Source organism: Octopus bimaculoides, chromosome 7 (assembly GCF_046866305.1).
Source record: "Octopus bimaculoides isolate indiv1 chromosome 7, ASM4686630v1, whole genome shotgun sequence".
Lineage (NCBI taxonomy): Eukaryota > Metazoa > Mollusca > Cephalopoda > Octopoda > Octopodidae > Octopus > Octopus bimaculoides.
Window position 1 is genome coordinate 28,467,658 of NC_142934.1, and position 19,602 is coordinate 28,487,259.

Sequence of the window (19,602 nt, forward strand, 5' to 3'; positions counted from 1 at the left end):
AGCTGATGCAGAAATTATACCCCCCACCAAAAAAAAAATAAAACAACCCAGTACATGCTGTAAAGTGGTTGGTGTTCGGAAGGGCATCCAGCTGTAGAAACAATACCAAAGCAGATATTGAAGCCTGATGTAGTCTTAGACATGTTGTATCCTGTAAAGCCATCCAACCCATGCCAGCATGGAACATGGATGTAAAAAAGATGATGGTGAAAAACAACTATTCCTCTCTGAGTATTAAAATTTTGATAACATTATTTTAAAATCAAGCTTAAGGACAACGTTTGTATCTTGGGAGGATCATTTTGCCAATAAGAAACACACATACACTGATTCTATTTCACTTTTTTATTACTGTAAGTCAGCTAGCTAAATTGTTAAATGGTTAATCATTTAACAATTCACTAATTGATTGTTTGATTAATCTGTGTCAGATCTGGACCAGATTTGGACAAATGAACTCTAATGAATGAAGCTGATATTGACTGACTGAATAATTAATCAAACGATTGATTAGTAAATTGGTTAAATAATTAATTAGTTGATTAATGATAATAAAAGGACTGAGATACCTAGCGCCTTGCTGTACTCAAGAAGACCTGTCCTCCACAACAAAAGTGTTAAAGCCGCTCCCCCTGGTGAAGAGGATTGGCTTGCAAGAGTCCTGTGCTGGTACCATAAAAAAATCTCATGTGCCAGTGCTACATGATAGCGCTTGTGCCAGTGCCACATTAAAAGCACCCAGCACACACTGTAAAGTGGTTGGCATTAGAAAGAGCATCAAGCCTTAGAAACAAAGCCAAATCAGACTGGAACCTGGAGCAGCTCTCCAGCTTGCCAACGCTGGTCAAACTGTCCAACCCATACCAGCATGGAAAACAGGTGCTAAAGGATGATGATGAAGATGATAAAGTGAAAGAGAACTGGTGAATGTATTTCTTATTGGCATATTGACTCTCCCAAGATACCCAAGTCAACAAAATTTGTTCCAACACATGATTTCACATCAAGAATCTTATAAGTCAAATACAAAAATGAAATAAGGACAATTATTCAGTTCTATATTTAAGAGATGAGGAATTATGTACATTATTTACATTTGATGGATATTTGTCCTCATCTTGTTTGTTGTTAACACAACATTTCGGCTCATATACCCTCCAGCCTTCATCAGGTATCTTGGGGAAATTTTCGAACCTGGGTTCTCATTCCCAAGGTATTTTTAGATGTTATTATTATTATTATTATTATTCAAATCACTGCTTGGAATTGAACTTGGGATTAGTAGCCCGTGCTCTTAACCACTACACCATATGCCAACGGGCATATGGCGTAGTGGTTAAGAGCGTGGGCTACTAACCCCAAGATTCTGAGTTCGATTCCAAGCAGTGATTTGAATAATAATAATAATAATAATAATAATAATAACATCTAAAACTACCTTAGGAATGAGAACCCAGGTTCGAAAATTTCCCCAAGACACCTGATGAAGGCTGGAGGGTACATCAGCCGAAACGTTGTGTTAACAACAAACAAAATGAGGACAAATATCCGTCAAATGTAAATAATGGACAATTATTATTTTTTATTGAGGAGGAGTATAGTTGATAGTGTCAGCTTTAATTTATTAGTGTTGTTATTTATTTTATAATCTCTGTATCAATGCATGCCCGTCCGCTAGGGGATGCACTGGATGGCACTGCCCCCTCTCTATTCAATGGTGCACCCTTAGATTTAGAAAATACAGTTTACAAAAATTTTCCTGCAATACAAATTAGAGTCCATCCAGAATATTCTGAAACACCCCCAGGCACCAAAGTCTGGCAACAGGTCTGTGTCATTGTAAATCAAAGTTGACTTTAGCAGGACTTGAGCAAAAAACAGGTATATTATAAATATTATAATAATTTAAATTTAGAGCTACAGAATTTGATGTTCTTCAAATATTGGTAAGAAATGGGAATACCTGAAATCTCAATATTGTATAATTCCATAATGGCACATGAGTATTTCTGATCTTGGGATTCAAAAAGCCATCAACAGACCTTCAAGAAAATGAAGCAATAGCAAGTATATAAATAAAACTTATATTTAAAAATATATAATTTTTCTAGTTTCAATATTATCTCATTTACAAAGTATAAATTCAAACATGAATGTGTTTATATATATATATATATATATATATATATATATATTATATATATATATATATATATATATATATATATATATATATATATATATACATATACATATATATACATATATATAGGGAGAATTCACAAAAGACGAAGACAGGTGGTGTACAAAACAAACAGATGTATTAGTATAACGCTCGGGAATTGAAAAAGTCTTTAACGTTTCGAGCCTACGCTCTTCCACTGAAGGGAACATACAAAGAAACAAGGAGAGAAAAAAAATGTGCGTAGTGGTTAGCGATCTATCATGACAGAAGGGTCACACAGGAGAGCTAAGAAAAAGGGGAGATAACAAAATAGTAGTGATCCCAAAACGAAGGTGCACGTGTGTAAGAGAGTATGTATGTGCGTGAAAGAGGGCTGATGATCTTAATGTGTGCGTGTGTGTATGTGTGAAAATGTGGGGATGGGAATTGGTCAGTGCTGGTGTGTGCATGGTGGTGTGTTGTGTGGTATGGTGTAGTGTGGTGTGGTGTGATAGTGTTGGGAGGTGGAGGAGGCAAGTGGGAAAAGCATGAGTGGGGTGGAAGTTAGGCTGTGGGTGGGGGTTGAGGCAGGGTATGTGGGTAGGCAGAGGGTTGGGGTAGGTGGGTAGAGGTGGGGTATGTGGGCTCAAGTTACTTCCCAACTTGAGCCATGCAGTTGGGGAGTAAACTTCTTAATCACACGTCTTCTGCTGCTTTTTATATATCAGATGAATGTTCTATGCTATTTGAGTGTGTGTGTGGGGGGGGGGGGAAGAAAGCCAGGTATGTCTTCTTTGAAGAATCAACAACAAATTGTGAAATGGTCAATCAGGAGATTCTGACTTCTCTTTCTTATATCAAAAGCACTAATGGAACATGCTTACATTCTTACTTTACCCACACCTAGGCTTTATTATATATATATATATATATATACACATACACACATATAGAAAACAGATTCCATCACATGCCAGGGGAAAAACTAGAAGTAGTTGATAGCTTCCGTTATTTAGGTGCCCAAGTCAGTAGCAGGGTCGATGCTATGAAAGCATAGCTGCTAGAATAAGAATAGCCTGGGCAAAGTTAAGAGAGCTTCTACCTCTGCTGGTAACAAAGGGCCTCTCACTCATAGTGAAAGGCAGACTGTATGATGCCTGTATGCAAACAGCCATGCTGCATGGCAGTGAAACATGGGCTGTGACTGCTGAGGACATGTATAGGCTTGAAAGAAATGAAGCTAGTATGCTCTAATAGATGTGTAATGTCAGCATGCATGCACAATAAAGTGTAAGTTCCTTGAGAGAAAAGTTGGACATAAGAAGCATCAGTTGTGGTGTACAAGAGAGACGACTGCGCTGGTATGGTCATGTGATGCATATGGATGAGGACAGCTGTGTGAAAAAGTGTCACACCCTAACAGTGGAGGTAACCTGTGGAAGAGGTAGACCCAGAAAGACATGGGATGAGGTGGTGAAGCACGACCTTTGAATGTTGGCTTTCACAGAGGTAATGACAAGCAGCCGAGACCTTTAAAGAAATACTATGCTTGAGAAGACCTGGCAAGCCAAGTGAAATCATAGTTGTGGCCAATGCCAGTGCCACATAACTGGCCAGTTTAAAAGCACCCTTCAATCATTGGGCAATATGCCATGCTTGTGAAGACCTGTTGAACCGAGTGAAATTGTAGTTGTAGCTAATGCCAGTGGTGCCTAACTGGCATGTAAAACACACCTTTTGAGCATGGCTGATACCAGTGCCGCCTGACTGGCTCCCATGCCAGTGGCACGTAAAAGCACCCACTACACTCTCAGTGTGGTTGGAATTAGGAAGGGCATCCAGCTGTAGAAACCTTTCCAAATCAGATTGGAGCCTGGTGCAGCCTCCTGGCTTGCCAGTTTTCAGCCAAACCATCCAACCCATGCCAGCATGGAAAGCGAACATTAAACGGCGATGATGATGATGATGATGATAAAGGTGCAGGCATGGCTGTATGCTCAAGAAGTTTGCACTGGAAGCACATAGGGAATTAGTTCCTGTGTATAGATGCTGTCGGCTGGTGTTCTGTACTGTAGCTGATGGTTGACCAACACCTTGTGAGTGAAATTGGTAGACAAAAACTAAAGATGTGTGTGTGTGTGTGTGTGTGTGTGTGTGTGTGTGTGTGTGTGTGTGCGCGTGCATATACGAAAGCATGTGTGCATGCTTGTATGTATGTGTGTGTTCACTGGGTGTACACAAAAGGCTCATTTAAACGGCACTGTTCCATTCCATTATCATCATCACCATCGTTTAACGTCCACCTTCCATGCTAGCATCTCTCTGCATAACTATGTATGGGACATCTCTCTGCGTAACAATGTCTGAGCTGTTTATTGTTAAATAGACTGGGGATTATTACCTAGCTTGGAAACAGGTGACGGTTAACATCAAGAAAGACATCATGTTGTGGAAAACTATGCCCCAACATTTATATATTTTCACTGCTTTTGCGGATTTCTCTGTTGCCATCCAATTCCGTTATTATGAATTTGAATTGGAAGCTTGCATCAGAGTGAATCTTTCATTGACAGATTACACAACCATAGATGCCACTCCTATGCATGTGTTGCAGTTACTTTCTTGATAGAGCTTGGTGGTCCTGACTGTTGATCTAGTATTCCTTCGCTCAGCATCATTGTAAGAAGTACTACTGACTTAGTTGAGCTCTTCTGCTACATCTTCACAATCTACTATGCAGCAGTCCTACGATTTTGCCACATCCCTGGCAAGGTGGCTGAACAGGTGTTATGCTTTGCCAAACGGCAACCTGTAATTATGCAGTTATACGCTTGTCACTCCATGAGATATTTTCAAAATACCCACATAACTGCATAATCTCATCTAACCCTGATGAGCATGTAAATCTAGACATTAAAATGATGATGAAGATAACAATAATACACACGTGCATGCACACACACACACACACACACACACACACACACACACACACACAGAGTCAGTTATCAGGGTGTTGTTCAGACTTACCAGTAATGGTTAGCATCACTAACCATAAACATAATTGCATGGAGCCCGTAGAGGTAAGAATGGTTATTCCATTTGGTTTTGTCCAAAAAAAAGAGATACCAATAGATTGCAGCAAAAAGGATTGAGCTTAAACGAAAACAGAAACCAATCATCAGGAAAAGTGCACCTAGAAAAACAGAAATGAGATGTATGTTTATCAGGTTTGATGTGATGAAACAAAATATACAAACAGATGCATTTACAGGACAATTTTTGTTTTTTAAAAATACTTGCGATGACTGATTTGATAAGCAGTGCTGTACATTTTACAGTTCTGTAAATAATCATCGTTCATCGTTTAACGTCCGCTTTCCATGCTAGCATGGGTTGGACGATTTGACTGAGGACTGGTGAACCAGATGGCTACACCAGGCTCCAATCTGATTTGGCAGAGTTTCTACAGCTGGATGCCCTTCCTAACGCCAACCACTCAAAGAGTGTAGAGGGTGCTTTTACATGCCACCGGCACGAAGGCCAGTCAGGAGGTACTGGCAACGGCTACGCTCGAAATGGTGTATTTTATGTGCCACCTGCATAGGAGCCAGTCCAGTGGGACTGGCAACGAACTCGCTCGAATGTCTTTTCACGTGCCACTGGCACAAGTGCCAGGAAGGCGAATAATAATAATATTTTTATAAGCTTAAAGCTGTGTATTGACTAAAGAAAATTGTCTAATATCAAGGCATATAAGATCTAAATGGAAAAAAGTGAGTTTTCCATAGTACACTTGTCGTGAAAACACAGAGGTCTGAGTTCAAGTCCCACATGTACTAGAAACACACTTTTTTCTGTCGAAGGCTTATACACCCCAATATTAGACTATTTTCTTTATTCAATACATGGTGATCCCTTATAAGCTTTAAACTTAGAAAAATATTATTATTATTATTATTATTATTATTATTATTATTTACCGAACTTTTAAAAATACTTAAATAATAATGGGTCCTCTCATTGACACAAGGCTGTAAATTGATACCAAGATATGATTGGTATTTAATTTATGGATCATGAAGTGAGTGAAAATTGATTTTAAACTTAGAATGTAGAGCAATGAGATGAAAAACTTTTAGACATTTATAAGGGTTAGAAGTGGCTGTGTGAGAATTTTGCATCCCAATCATGTGGCTTTGGGCTTAGTTCCACTATGTGGAATCTTGGGCAATTGTCATCTACTATTTTCCTGGGCCAAACAAAGTCATGTGAGTTGATTTGGCAGATAGAAACTGAAAGAAGCCTGCTGTGTGTGTGTGTGTGTGTGTGTGTGTGTGTGTATATATATATATATATATATATATATATATATATATATATATACATACACACATACATGAATGCGTGTGTGTGTGGGGGGGGGAGCATCTGTGTCTTCTTATCTTGACATTGTACTGTAGTTATCAATGAGTAGGTCTGTTTGTCTTCAATCTTCTGTCAAAACATCTTCAACCCTGGGGAAATATTATTTTGCTTGGAATCTGCTTCAATGACCCATGCTAGCATGGAAAAGTGGATGCAGCAGCAGCAGCAGCAATAATAATAACAATAATAATAATAATAATAATAATAATAATAATAATCCTTTCTACTATAGACACAAGGCCTGAAATTTTAGGGGAGGGGTGAAGTCAATTACATCAGCCTCAGTATGCAACTGGTACTTAATTTATCAACCCTGAAAGGAAGAAAGGTGAAGTTGACCATGGGCAGAATTTGATCTCAGAATGTAAAGACAGGCGAAATGCCGCTAAGGATTTTGCCCGCCATGCTAACAATTCTACCTGCTCATCGCCTTAATAATAATAATAATAATAATAATAATAATCCTTTCTACTAAAGGCACAAGGCCTGAAAATTTGGGGGAGGAGTTAAGTTGATTATATCAACTCCAGTACTGAACTGGTACTTGATTTGTCAACCCCAAAAGGATGAAAGGTAAAATTAACCTTGGTGGAATTTGAACTCAGAATGAAGTGACAGATGAAATACCACTAAGCATTTCACCTGGCAGGCTAACGATTCCACCAGCTTGCCACCTTAGATAATAATAATACTCCTTTTTACTGGAAGAACAAGGCTTCAAATTTGGGGGAAAGGATTAAGTCAATTACATCAACCCCAGGGCATAACTGGTACAATTTTTATTAACCCCCAAAAGGATGAAGTCGACCTCAGCAGAATTTGAACTCAGAATGTAACGGCAGATGAAATACCACTAAGCATTTCACCTGGTATGCTAATGATTCTGCTAGCTCGCCACCCTTTTATAATAATAATAATAATAATAATATTTTGTATGTGTATTTCGTGTGCAAGATTCTTGATGTGGATACATGTGTTGAAAGAAATACAATTAAACCTTGGGAGAGGCATTATGCCGGTAATAAACACACGCACTGGTTCAGTCCTTTATCAATTTATATAGTTTTTTGTTAAATTATTTCATTGCACTCTTGCAATCTCTTCAGTTACTGAAGAGATTGCAAGAGTGCAATGAAATAATTTATCAAAAAACTATATAAATTGATAAAGGACTGAACCAGTGCGTGTGTTTATTACCAGCATAATGCCTCTCCCAAGGTTTAATTGTAATAATAATAATAATGGTTTCAATGATGATCACGATGACGAGGAGGAGGAAGAGGAGTCATTTTACAGTTCTGCCACTCTGCTATTTTAAAATAATGATTTCAAAAGGCCAGAGGTGTGGGGAGACAAAAATCATAGATTAAATTTACTTGCTACTTATGTCTTCAATCCATAAATGATGAAAGGCACTCAGAGCATAAAGAAATACAGATAAATACCATAAAGCATTTATTCTATCACTATTCTTGATTTGGCCCTTATAATAAATAGTTTATTTAGTGTCACATTTAATATACCAAGTTTCTTATAATCACTAGGGCCAAAAAAGCCTCACTTCAATAATATATTATTTTATATATTATTTTGTACTATATTATATCATATTTTATTATATCATATGCACCCAACTATACATTTAAATATACTCTTCAATAAAAAAAAAAAAACTTCATTGAAATAGTTCTGAAGAAGCTATATTATGTCATGCTGGCACTCAACCTATAACTGCAACAGCTGTAAGCTAATGAATGTAGTTACATAACTCCTGTTCTTTGGTCATTCATTTATTAAGATTATGCTCTATACTGATTTTCTAGTTCATACAAAAGTTTTGAGTGGAGATCATCAGACAATTCACACCTTTTCACTGTCAGGTCTTAATTAATAATGTGAACTAGGTTCTAGCAAATGGTTATAGGTGCCACTATGGCTAAGTGAAACCGTAATACCCTGTAAAGGCACAACATTTTAATGTAAAGACAAAATAATGGTTTCACTTAGCTATATATATTTATATATCAAACAAGCAAGCCCCTGGTAGGTTCAGGCTTTCTTTGATAGATATCTGTAAGAAAATTTGAAGTAAACATTGCAAAGACAACAAAATTGTCAGTTATACAGTTTCAAAAGGTTGTTGAACAGAAGAAATACTTGAATATAGAACTAAATGTTTTACAAAATAGTTTCATATTTCTACATTCTCTTGAATTAAAATTTCATCACCAGTGATTTTGTGTTTCAATCCTCTGAGGTCAATAAAATGTAAATTGGCCATTTACTAGAGTAAATATATTGGCAGAATTCTGGCTTAAGCACCTCATATAACTCTCATAGCTCTTTTATTTTTTGAAATTTTCAGAAAAGTTTTGCCAATGTGTGATCTGCAGATGGAAATTTATACAATTATGAAAAAAAAACCTTTTCTATAATTTTTAATGCATTCCACCTTCCCCCATAAATCTAAAAACTTTCACTCTTTTTCCAATTTTTTTTTTTTTTAAATCAGTTTAAAATACTGGTAGTTAGAATTTTTTGCTTAAACCATCAATGGATTACCTTTGGATGCATCAAAATTCCATTAAATGTGTTTATGGGGAGAAAAATATTGAAAAACATCAATATATGTCAGAGTGACAAAGAAATGAGGAAGATATCAGGTGGTCGTGAGATGTGCTAAAAACAACAGCTAAATAACCCTTAAATCACACAGAAATTTTTTTTGAATAATTGTATGAATTCCCAAGTGTAGAACAGAATTTTGTAAAAGTTTTCTTAAAATTCCTAAAAATAAAAAAGTTATGAGGGGTTATATGGGGTATTTAAACCAGAATTCTGCCTATATATTTTGAGTCAAATAACAGTGTAGGTGCAGACATAGCAGTGTGGTAAGAAGCATGCTTCCCAACCACATGGTTTTGGGTTCAGTCCCACCATGTGATACCTTGGATAAAGTGTCTGCTATAGCCTTGGGCTGATTTAAGCCTTGTCAGTGGATTTGGTAGACAGAAACTGAAAGAAACCTGTTGTATATACATATGTATATATTTATGTGTGTGTCTGTGTTTATCCCCCACCATAGCTTGACAACCAGCGTTGGTTGGTTTACATCCACCTTACTTCGCAGTTTGGTATAAGAGCCTGATAGGATACAACCAGGCTTAAAAAAAAAGTACAGAGGTTGATTTGTTCAACTAAAACCTTTCAAGGCAGTGGCTCAGCATGGCTGCAGACCAATGATTGAAACAAGTAATAAATAAAAGAATAGATAAATCAATTATAGTGATCCAGCATGCAATGTAATACCAGCAACATGACAACTACCAAGAACTAAAAGGCAGGCAGTCCAGCACCTAACAGTGCAGCCAGTCCTGACTACAGACAATTAATATGACAAGAAAATTTAAATTTAATGTTTCAATGTTAGCATATCTCAATGTAAATTGAAACCCTAAAATTACGACATTGAAACAAAATCACCTATTTTCATAATTTTCTAGAAATTACCACTAAAACTTATCACCTATTTAATACTAATTAAATATTTCCCAGCTTAGTATAAGTAATGTAAATGACTGTGTTGGGTGTGACTTATAAATGCAAAGCATAAACATCATAAAATATATCCATGATATTTATGAGCTCAATTATTAACATCATTAAAGCCCAACATAGCATGACAATGCAATAAATATTGATAGATGAGAAAACCTAGAGTCATCATCATTATCAACATCATTTAATATTTGTTTTCCATGCTGTCATGAGTTGGGTGGTTTGACAGGTAGTAACAAGCTACAGTACTGTGTTGAGTCCATTGTCAGCTTTGGTATGGTTTCTACAGCTGGATGCCCTTCCTAATGCCAACCACTCCGAGAGTGTGTTCTGGATAGCTTTTTTTTTTTTCATGACATCAGCATAAGTGAGTTCTCTAAGTAACTTGCAAGACAACAAAAGAAAAGAAAAATCCTCTTTGCCTAACTGAAGAGTATATTTGAGAGAACAGGGGAAGATGGCTTCATGTCAGGTGTTGAGAGGAAAAACACAGGTGTTTTGCAATAGAGTTGATATGTAGCTACCTTGCATTATATAAAGGTGGGAGTATCCAGAATGAAGATAAAGATGGTGGTGATAAGGAATCAGAGCTAACTCTCAAGGTACATACAAGAAAGTGAGAATACGTGTTTAAAATACAGTTAGTTCAAATTTTTTGCTTTAATCCAGAAATGGACCACCCTTAGATTGGGGAGGAGTAGGTTAATTTCATAAGAGTGTAAGAGGAGAGTAACAGATGGTTAAAGTGGAAAATCCAAACTAAAGTCTAGTTCATGTTATATGTGAATTTTCTCATAATCAAAATTAAAAACTTACTACATTTTTCAATAAATAATTAAATATTTCCCACAAGTATACTAACTAACAGCCTGAAATGACTGTATTTTTTTAGTGTTCTTTTTCTTTCTATTTCTTTTTATCTAAATTTGGCTCATTTTGAAATCTTATATACTTTGCATGGTACCAAATATTTTCATGTTCTGTCTTATTACAAAATTTTATTTTTACCAACTTATATTTAGTGTTGTAGTGTGTTAGAGCATATCCCATATAAGTGAAAGAAAAGGAAAGAACACAAGAGTTTCTAAAAACAGATGCCAAAAAGAAAAAATATTAAGTTGTACAAATAAAAAAAGAAAAAACTCAATAAAGGGAGGTGGAGTGAATAAAGTAAAATAAATTTACTTGCTTCCAAAAAGTATGTAAAGTTCAAGCTACTTACAAAGCCACATGGAAAAGTATAGTACATACATCCATTCGAGGGGAAGAGGCTTCAGGAAGTCAAATAAAGGAAAATTACACATTTGAGCATCATTGTATTTTTCATCAATAGATGATAAGCCACGCTCCTGAGGTATATCCAGCAGCATAATGAACCCTGCACCAAAAAAAAAAAAAAATGCATATATATATTATTTACATCAGAAGAATTTCGGAAACTTTGAGAAAACATGAAATAATTAATTTTTAACGGTTGAACTCAAAGTACATAAAGCTATAAAATGTGGGTTCAGCTTTTAACTTTTTCTGGTCAAAGGGGTTTTTAACTGAATATTTACATGGTATCATTTATAGCTTGGTATACTCTGAGCTCAACTGTTAAAATTATGAAAATATATATATGCAAATATATATATAGATATCTATATAGATATATATATATATATATATATATATATATATATATATATATATATACCATCATCATCATTGTTTAACGTCCGTTTTCCATGCTGGCAGGGGTTGGACGGTTTGACTGGGGACTGGCAAGCCAGGAGGCTGCACCAGGCTCCAATCTGATCTGGCAAGGTTTCTACAACTGGATGCCCTTCCTAACACCAACCACTCCAAGAGTGTAGTGGGTGCTTTATACGTGCCACCAGCATGGGAGCCAGTCAGGAGGCACTGGCATTGGTTACGTTTGGATGGTGCTTTTTATGTGCTACTGGCACAGGAGCCAGTCGGGGTGGTGGGGCTGGCATTGACCACGTTTGGATGGTGCTTTTTATGTGCCACTGGCACGGGGAGCCAATCAGGCAGCACTGGCGATGACCCACGTATAAATGGTGCTTATTGTGTGCTACCAGCACGGGAGCCAGTCAGGTGGCACTGGCATCAGCCACAACTACAATTTCCATTTTGATTTCGATTGCACACTATATCTGATGCCTCATATACCCAGTTTTTCTCTCAAATCACTTACACTATCATATATGCACATTGATATTACCCATCCAGTGGAGTGTAACTGGTTTCATTTCTTTCAAGCCTTCACATATCCTCAGTAGTCACAGCCCATGTCTCATTGTTATGTAGCATAACTGTCCACACACAGGCATCATACAACCTGTCTTTCACTCTGAGGGAGAGGTCCTTTGTTACTAACAGAGGTAATAGCTCTGAACTTCACCCAGCCTATTCTTATTCTAGCAGCTATGCTTTTGGAATAACCTCCCCACTACTAACTTGGTCAGTTAAGGATCCCCACTGACATTTGAGGGAGTCTATTTCTTGTACATTCCTGGTGTTTAATGTACCTGCACATCTGCCACATGTAAAGACTAGTTTCCCTGTTAGTCTTCCAGTGACCTCTTATGTATCCATAGCTTGCACTGGGTACATCTAATGGAGTTTCTTCCAATACCTTTTCTATATATCAAGCAGGGCCATCTCCCTGAAGGAATCAGTGATTTGTCTGTTTTCCTACTTATCATTACCTTGGTCTTTGCTAAATTAACTCTAAGGCCCTTCAATTCCAGTCGGTGCTTCCATACCTGAAATTTCTTCTCTAGTTCTGGTAGTGATTCAGCAATAAGAACAAGGTCATCAGCATAGAGGAGCTCCCAAGGGCAGTCAGTCTTAAATTCTTCAGTTATAGCTTGAAGGACCATGATAAATAAAATGGGGCTAAGAACTGAATCTTGGTGGACTCTTACTTGTAATATATATATATATATATATATATGTGTGTGTGTGTACTCATAAGCATTGAATTGTGCTGAATGAATCTGAGGGGCACTCAAAACATGTCATAGAATATATGTTTTTTTTTTTTAAACTGAATGTTTGTCTCTTGACTTGAGGTTCATGCCACCACAATTTTCAGGTGAGACCTGTTACTTCTTATTCTTTTACTGGTTTCAGTAATTGCACTGCAGCCATGTTGGGGCACCATATTAAAGGATCTAGTCAATTAAATTGACCCCCATAACTTATTTTAAGTTTGATACTAATTCTATAGATCCCCTTTGGAGAACTTTTGGAGAACTGTTAAGTTACAAGGATGTAAACAAGCACACACACACACACACACACACACATACACACACACACACACACACACACACACACTACTGCTACCATTGTTATCATTATCATCCTTATCATTTTACATCCATGTTCCATGCTAGCATGGGTTGGATATTTGATAAGACCTGGTGCATCCAAGAATTGCATTAGTGTGATTTCTGCAGCTGGATGCTCTTCTTAATGCCAGCCACTTTACAGCATGTACTGAGTGCTGTTTTTCATGGCACCAGCACTAATGAGTTTACCATGCAGTTTGCAAGACTGAGATCTTCTTATCATCTTTGACATGAGGCTGCAGTAAAGAGAGACGCAGCTTTATGCTTTGAGATGAGAGGTTAAAGTATGAGAGAAAGGGTAAGAAAAGAACAGGTTTCTTGCTATAGAGGAGCTACATGGCTACTCAAATTATAGAAGAGAGGATGGGAGTAACTGAAGTGGAGCTGGAAAGAGGTAAAATAGAAGTGATGAGGTGTCAGGTTGATCTTCAAGGTAATTAGAAGTGAGTGGAGACAAGTGAACAGGTAGTGTGAGTGAGGAAAGGTTGCAAGAGTGTATGGGAGAGTGAGAGATTGTTAGAGATGGGGAATGGTTGAGAAGGTGAATATGATGAAGAACAAGAGTTGAGGGATGATAAGTAGGGAAGGCAGAGAAGAGTATGTAACAACTGTAGAAACTGGTTAGGGTTAAGGGGTGGATGTAGTGAATGGTAAGGGGTGGGAATTGACCAATGATACATATGAGTTAGAGGAAGTGGGAGAGTGTAGAAAATGACTGACAGTTCATAAAAAGGGGGGGGGGGGTAAAGAACGGCAGAATAGTAATAATGGTACAGTGAACAAGGGAAAGATGAGAGAAGATAAGAGAAAAAGAGAGAGTGGGAGAGATAGTATGTGTTTGAGAGCGATCAATGTAAAAAGTGAGTGGAGAGAATAATATTAAGAATGAAAGATGGCTAACAAATGAAATCACTAAGGCTTTGGTTGGCTTGGGACTATAGTCAAAGGCATTTGCCCAAGGTACTGCACTGTGGGACTAAAGACACTTTAACTCTTATATTAATTATATTTAAAGACTCCAATGTAAAATAAGTTAGCCAAACTTACCAAACAAAAGTCGTACCATTCCAAGTAATGCAGGATCGGTTGGTCGATTCAGCAAATTGACAAATCGTGAAGGACTTGAAAAGTCTGAAAACTTAAAGCCAAGTGATTTCTCAAACTTCTTCATTTTTGACATTTCTGATGGTAAGCTTTCTTTAGATGTGGATGAAGGAGCAACCATGTTGTATATTGCTACAACAGAAAAAACAAAAACAATAAATTAAAATTACTAGTGGGACCCATGAATGTCTCATGGAATTAATGGTAAACCTATCGGGTTATTTCTGAAAACTTTATCTAAAACACCTGAAAGCATAGCCTGTGTTGTGTCTGTATGGAAAGATAGTCACTCATCTGCTACCCATTGAAAAGTGAAAGAAATTGGAATACGATGATTATTTAATGCACTTTATATATATACTTTATATACTTTATGCATAATTTTATAGACTTAATACACAGCACAATAAAATAAATATCCACTCTTATTTTCCCATTTCACCCATAAACAAAAAAAAAAAAAATCGCCGTACATTTGATACAACCATTAGTTAAATTGCATATATCTGCCATGTAAATAAGCATGAATATTTCACAGAATTGCACTTATGTGCATGCCTTAAGTGATGGTTGATATAAAAAACTTAGTTCGATTAAAAAAAAACAAATACACTTTTCACTATCCAATCACCACCACCACTATCATCTCTCTCTCTCTCTCCCCCATCTCTCTCTGCCTTTCTTTAACCTCACCATCAGAAAATCACCCCTTTACTAAAATTATATTTTTAACTCTCTTCTTCTATATTACCACTACCTTCAACTAACTTTATTAATCACATAATAAATATTACATTCCTCCTACTCCATATCATGGACACTTCTCTCTCCCTCTTTTTCTTTCTCACTCTTCACCTTATCCTCTTTTTCTCTCCCCTTTTACTTTCTACCTCTTGTTCTCTCTTTCCCTTCAACTAATCATGTGAAAGCATTACAATTACGCCCCTTCTACCTCATGTCATGGATGATTCTCTCTCCCTCTTTTTCTCTGTCCCACTTTGTTACAGACGGCTAAGTAACAGAATGACAAGCAGAATTATTATAAGGTTTTATTTGATGGTGTCTGATTTGTCAGTTTGGCTCAAATTTCATTATTATAACTACAGCCATTCCTTTTTTTATGTTAACATGCTCTTATGAAAGAATCTTAACCATTTTGATTGTATATCTTTGAAATATGAAGAATGAAGAACTTCAACAATACAAATTTCCATAATGAAGATTGTTAGGTTTAAGTATGTACTAGATATGTTTGTATGAATTCTCTTATGTTCAATTCCCCAATCCACTCCTCCACTCTTTTCTTGCCCAATTCCCACTTCACTTACCATGATGAACCCCTATCAAACCAATTGCATAACCTTCTAGAAATAATAACCATGTAACCTCAAGCAACACCCAACCATCTTCAAAAAATAAAGATACACTGTATGATGTAATTTTAGGGTGTAATTATAAAATGTGAGTCACAGCTAGAACATCTTTGAGCATAGATCTGAGTTAACTTGAGGCTACTATTTCTCAATAACTATTTCTCAGAGCTGTTTCCATCTAGTCTCCTCAACTTTCAGCAATTCAGAACCAGACCTGAATTGAATCCTTCTGAAATCAATCCACCTGAGACTACCCTGGTTCTATGATACAAAACTCATGTTTTAATGCTTTCAATATCAACCTGTCCAAGACCAACCTTGATCCTATGGTACAAACTTCTTGTTTAAAAGTTATCTAAATTAAAATTTGCATTTAAAATTTCATGTTAATGTTCTAATCCTCAGCTGAATAAAAGAAAAAGTTATTTTGCTATATTCATTATTTCTAAAATTAATTGAAATATAGAGGGTGTATTTCAACAGAAATAAGGTAACAAAAGGGTTAGGGTTAGAGATCTAAATCAAAGCTTTCAATCACAATTTCATGTTAATTTACATTCCAAACACCAGCTTAATAATGTCAAAGATATTTTACTAAATTCTTCATTTTCAAAATTAATTCAAATAAATGAGGTGGTGAGGCACGACCTTTGGAAATATGCAGTGCGTGTGAAGACCCGGCAAGCCAAGTGAGACCTAAATCCAAGGCCTCATGCAGCCCACTTATATGTACCTTCCTTCATTGGACACTAAACTCCGCTAGTGAAGACCTGTTGAGGCAAGTGAAATCAAAATCGAATTAAATTCGACGACTGGCACCCATGCCAACGTCGTCTCCTTTATTGGAAACGAAACTCGGCTTGCGAAGACCTATTGGGGCAAGCAAAAGCGAAACCGTCAATGGCACCTGTGCCTGCATCGCCTTTCTGACAGTTGTGCTGGTGGCACGTGTAAAGACATTCAAGGGAGATCGTTGCCAGTGCCACCGAACTGACTCCTGTGCAGGTGGCACGTAAAATACACCATTTTGAGCGTGGCCGTTGCCAGTACCCTGACTGGCCTTCATGCCGGTGGCATGTAAAAGCACCTACTACACTCTCGGAGTGGTTGGCGCTAGGAAGGGCATCCAGCTGTAGAAACTCTGCCAAATCAGATTGGAGCCTGGTGTAACCATCTGGTTTCGCCAGTCCTCAGTCAAATCGTCCAACTCATGCTAGCATGGAAAGCGGACGTTAAACGACGATGATGATGATGATGAAAGGCACTATATTTTAACAGAAATATGGTCACAAAAAGGTTAAGGGAGCTCGAACTGGTTTATGTATCTAAGGCATATATAAGAAACTGCAATAGAATGTACTGATTGAAATATTTTTCTCATTAATATTTACATAAAAGTAAGGTGGTGAGCTCACAGAATTGTTAGCAATGCCAGGCAAAATGCTTAGCAGTATTTCGTCCACCTTTACATTCTGAGTTAAAATTCCACCGAGGTTGACTTTGCTTTCATCCTTCCAGAATAAATAAAATAAGTACCAGTTGAACACTGGGGTCGATTTCATCGACTTATCCCTCTCCTAAAATTGCTGGCTTTGTTCCTATAATAGAAAGGATTATCATTACTATTATTATTAGTTGGTGTGCTGACAGAATCATTAGTACACCAGGCAAAATGCTTAGTGGCATTTCATCTGTCTTTATGTTGAATTCAAATTCTACTGAGGTCAACTTTGCCTTACATCCTTCCAAAGTCAATAAAATAAGTACCAGTTGAACATTGGGGTTGATGTCATTAACTTACTCCTCCCCTAAAATTGCTGGCCTAGTACCAAAATTTAAAACCAATATTTACATAAATTAATTTCTTTATATCAACCAGGACAATCCAGCCCTCAAAAAAGCAAAAAGTATATTTCAGAGTAACTTATTATCATCATTATTTGAACTTCTACTTATCCATGCATGCATGTCAGACAGAGTTGATTGAAGCAGACTTTCTACAGCCAGATGCCATTCCTGTCACCAATTCTTGCCAGTTTCCAAGTAAGATAATATTTCCCTGTGGTCAGACATGTTTCCACAGAATATTGGAAATGAATGGCATTCATTTACAACAATCATGCAAGACACAAAAAATACATACACTCACATCTGTATATTTTTTATACAATATATATAATAAAAATACATACACACACTCTCTCTCTCTCTCTCTCTCTTTTCTCACTTTCCAGGTGGGCAAGCCATGTATTTACCTCTTCAGCAAGACACTTGTTCTTCTCCCTCTATCATAGGTTCTTTCTCCAGTCTATATCCCACTCAGTTGAGGAGTCTTATCTTGCAAGTACTTGGCATACTCATTGATGCCACTTAAAGAGCACCCAGTACATTCTGTTAAGTGGTTGGCATTAGGATGGGCATCCAGGTGTAGAAACCACTCTGGGGCTATAGTAGAAGGCACTTGCTCAAGCTGACATGCATCAGGACTGAACCAAAAACCATATAGTTGAGAAGCAAACTTCTTAGCAATGTAGCCATGTCTGGACCTTATCTTATTCATACTCACCATCTAGCCTGCTATCATGATACTGGCAATTGATACAGGGAAATATATAGTTTCTTCCACAGAAATTGCTCCAATCTTGGGATAAAGCCAGTTGCTTCACTTGTTGGTGAAAACTTGTACATTCTTCAAATTACCATCATCTTCATAACAATTTAAAGCACCACCAACAGCAACAGCAACATTATTCAAAAATGACTATATTCACCCATAAGGAAGTAAGAAGCCTTTAAATATTACAGAAAAAAAAAACATTTTGACACCAGGGATTGTGTTTTGGTTTCCTTTATCGTCAATGTTGAAATATTTTTCTTTTCTTTTTTTTTGCATTTAGTCATTTTTCAGCTTGCTTGCTTGTCTGTCTGTCTGTCTGTCTGTCTCTCTGTTTGTCTGACTGTCTCTGTTTGTCTGTTTGTCTCTCTGTCTGTTTCTGTTAATCAAGACAACAATAAATATAAGTTAGGATTGCAAGAAACTAATTTATAAACTTGGAAAGCAAAACAAAATAAAACAATAAATAAATATCAGTTTCTTGATTAAACATTAAAGCCTTATGAAAGCATAATTATGTGTTTTGATTAAAAATACCACATAATTTGTTGACTGCCGTTAAGATTAGTTCCCATTATTCAAAAGCTAGTTGGCTACTATTACCTTCTTAAATTGAGCTTAGAAGCCTAACAAAAGCCAAGTTAAGTGTCCTGTCCAAGGATATTAAAAACAATGCTGCCATTGAAATAAGAATTCAAAATTTATTGATGTTCAGTCCCACTGCATAGCACTTAAGCAAATGCCTTCTACTATAGTCCCAGGCTGATCAAAGCTTTGAGAGTGGATTTGGTAGAAACTGTAAGAAACTTATTGTGTGTGTGTGTGTGTGTGTGTTTAAAATGTAAGTATATGTGTGTGTTTGTTTATGTGTACCGTCTTGACATCAGGTGGTGATTGTAAATGAGCACCACTGTCATACAAGCGAGGTTGTTCATTTCTGAGTTTCCATGAGGATATATTAGTTTCCTTGGAAACAGGTGAGGGCTAGCAACAGGA

General features: G+C 36.8%; 1 protein-coding gene across 4 annotated transcripts in view; it reads right to left on the minus strand.

The window, feature by feature from the left end:
- LOC106881997 (vitamin K-dependent gamma-carboxylase) overlaps positions 1-19,602 on the minus strand; it is a 71,728-nt gene that overhangs the window by 39,680 nt on the left and 12,446 nt on the right. Inside the window, exons 2-6 of one of the 4 annotated variants that reach the window (XM_089355068.1) lie at positions 18,559-18,985; positions 14,563-14,751; positions 11,373-11,528; positions 5,195-5,360; positions 1,964-2,042 (exon numbers count right to left, since the gene is read on the minus strand). In XM_089355068.1, coding sequence (XP_089211194.1) covers positions 1,964-2,042; positions 5,195-5,360; positions 11,373-11,528; positions 14,563-14,740 — 579 coding nt within the window. In that variant the 5' untranslated portion in view covers positions 14,741-14,751; positions 18,559-18,985. The remainder of the gene's footprint in view (positions 1-1,963; positions 2,043-5,194; positions 5,361-11,372; positions 11,529-14,562; positions 14,752-18,558; positions 18,986-19,602) is intronic. The other 3 variants (XM_089355069.1, XM_052969632.2, XM_014932533.3) reach the window with 3 other exon arrangements.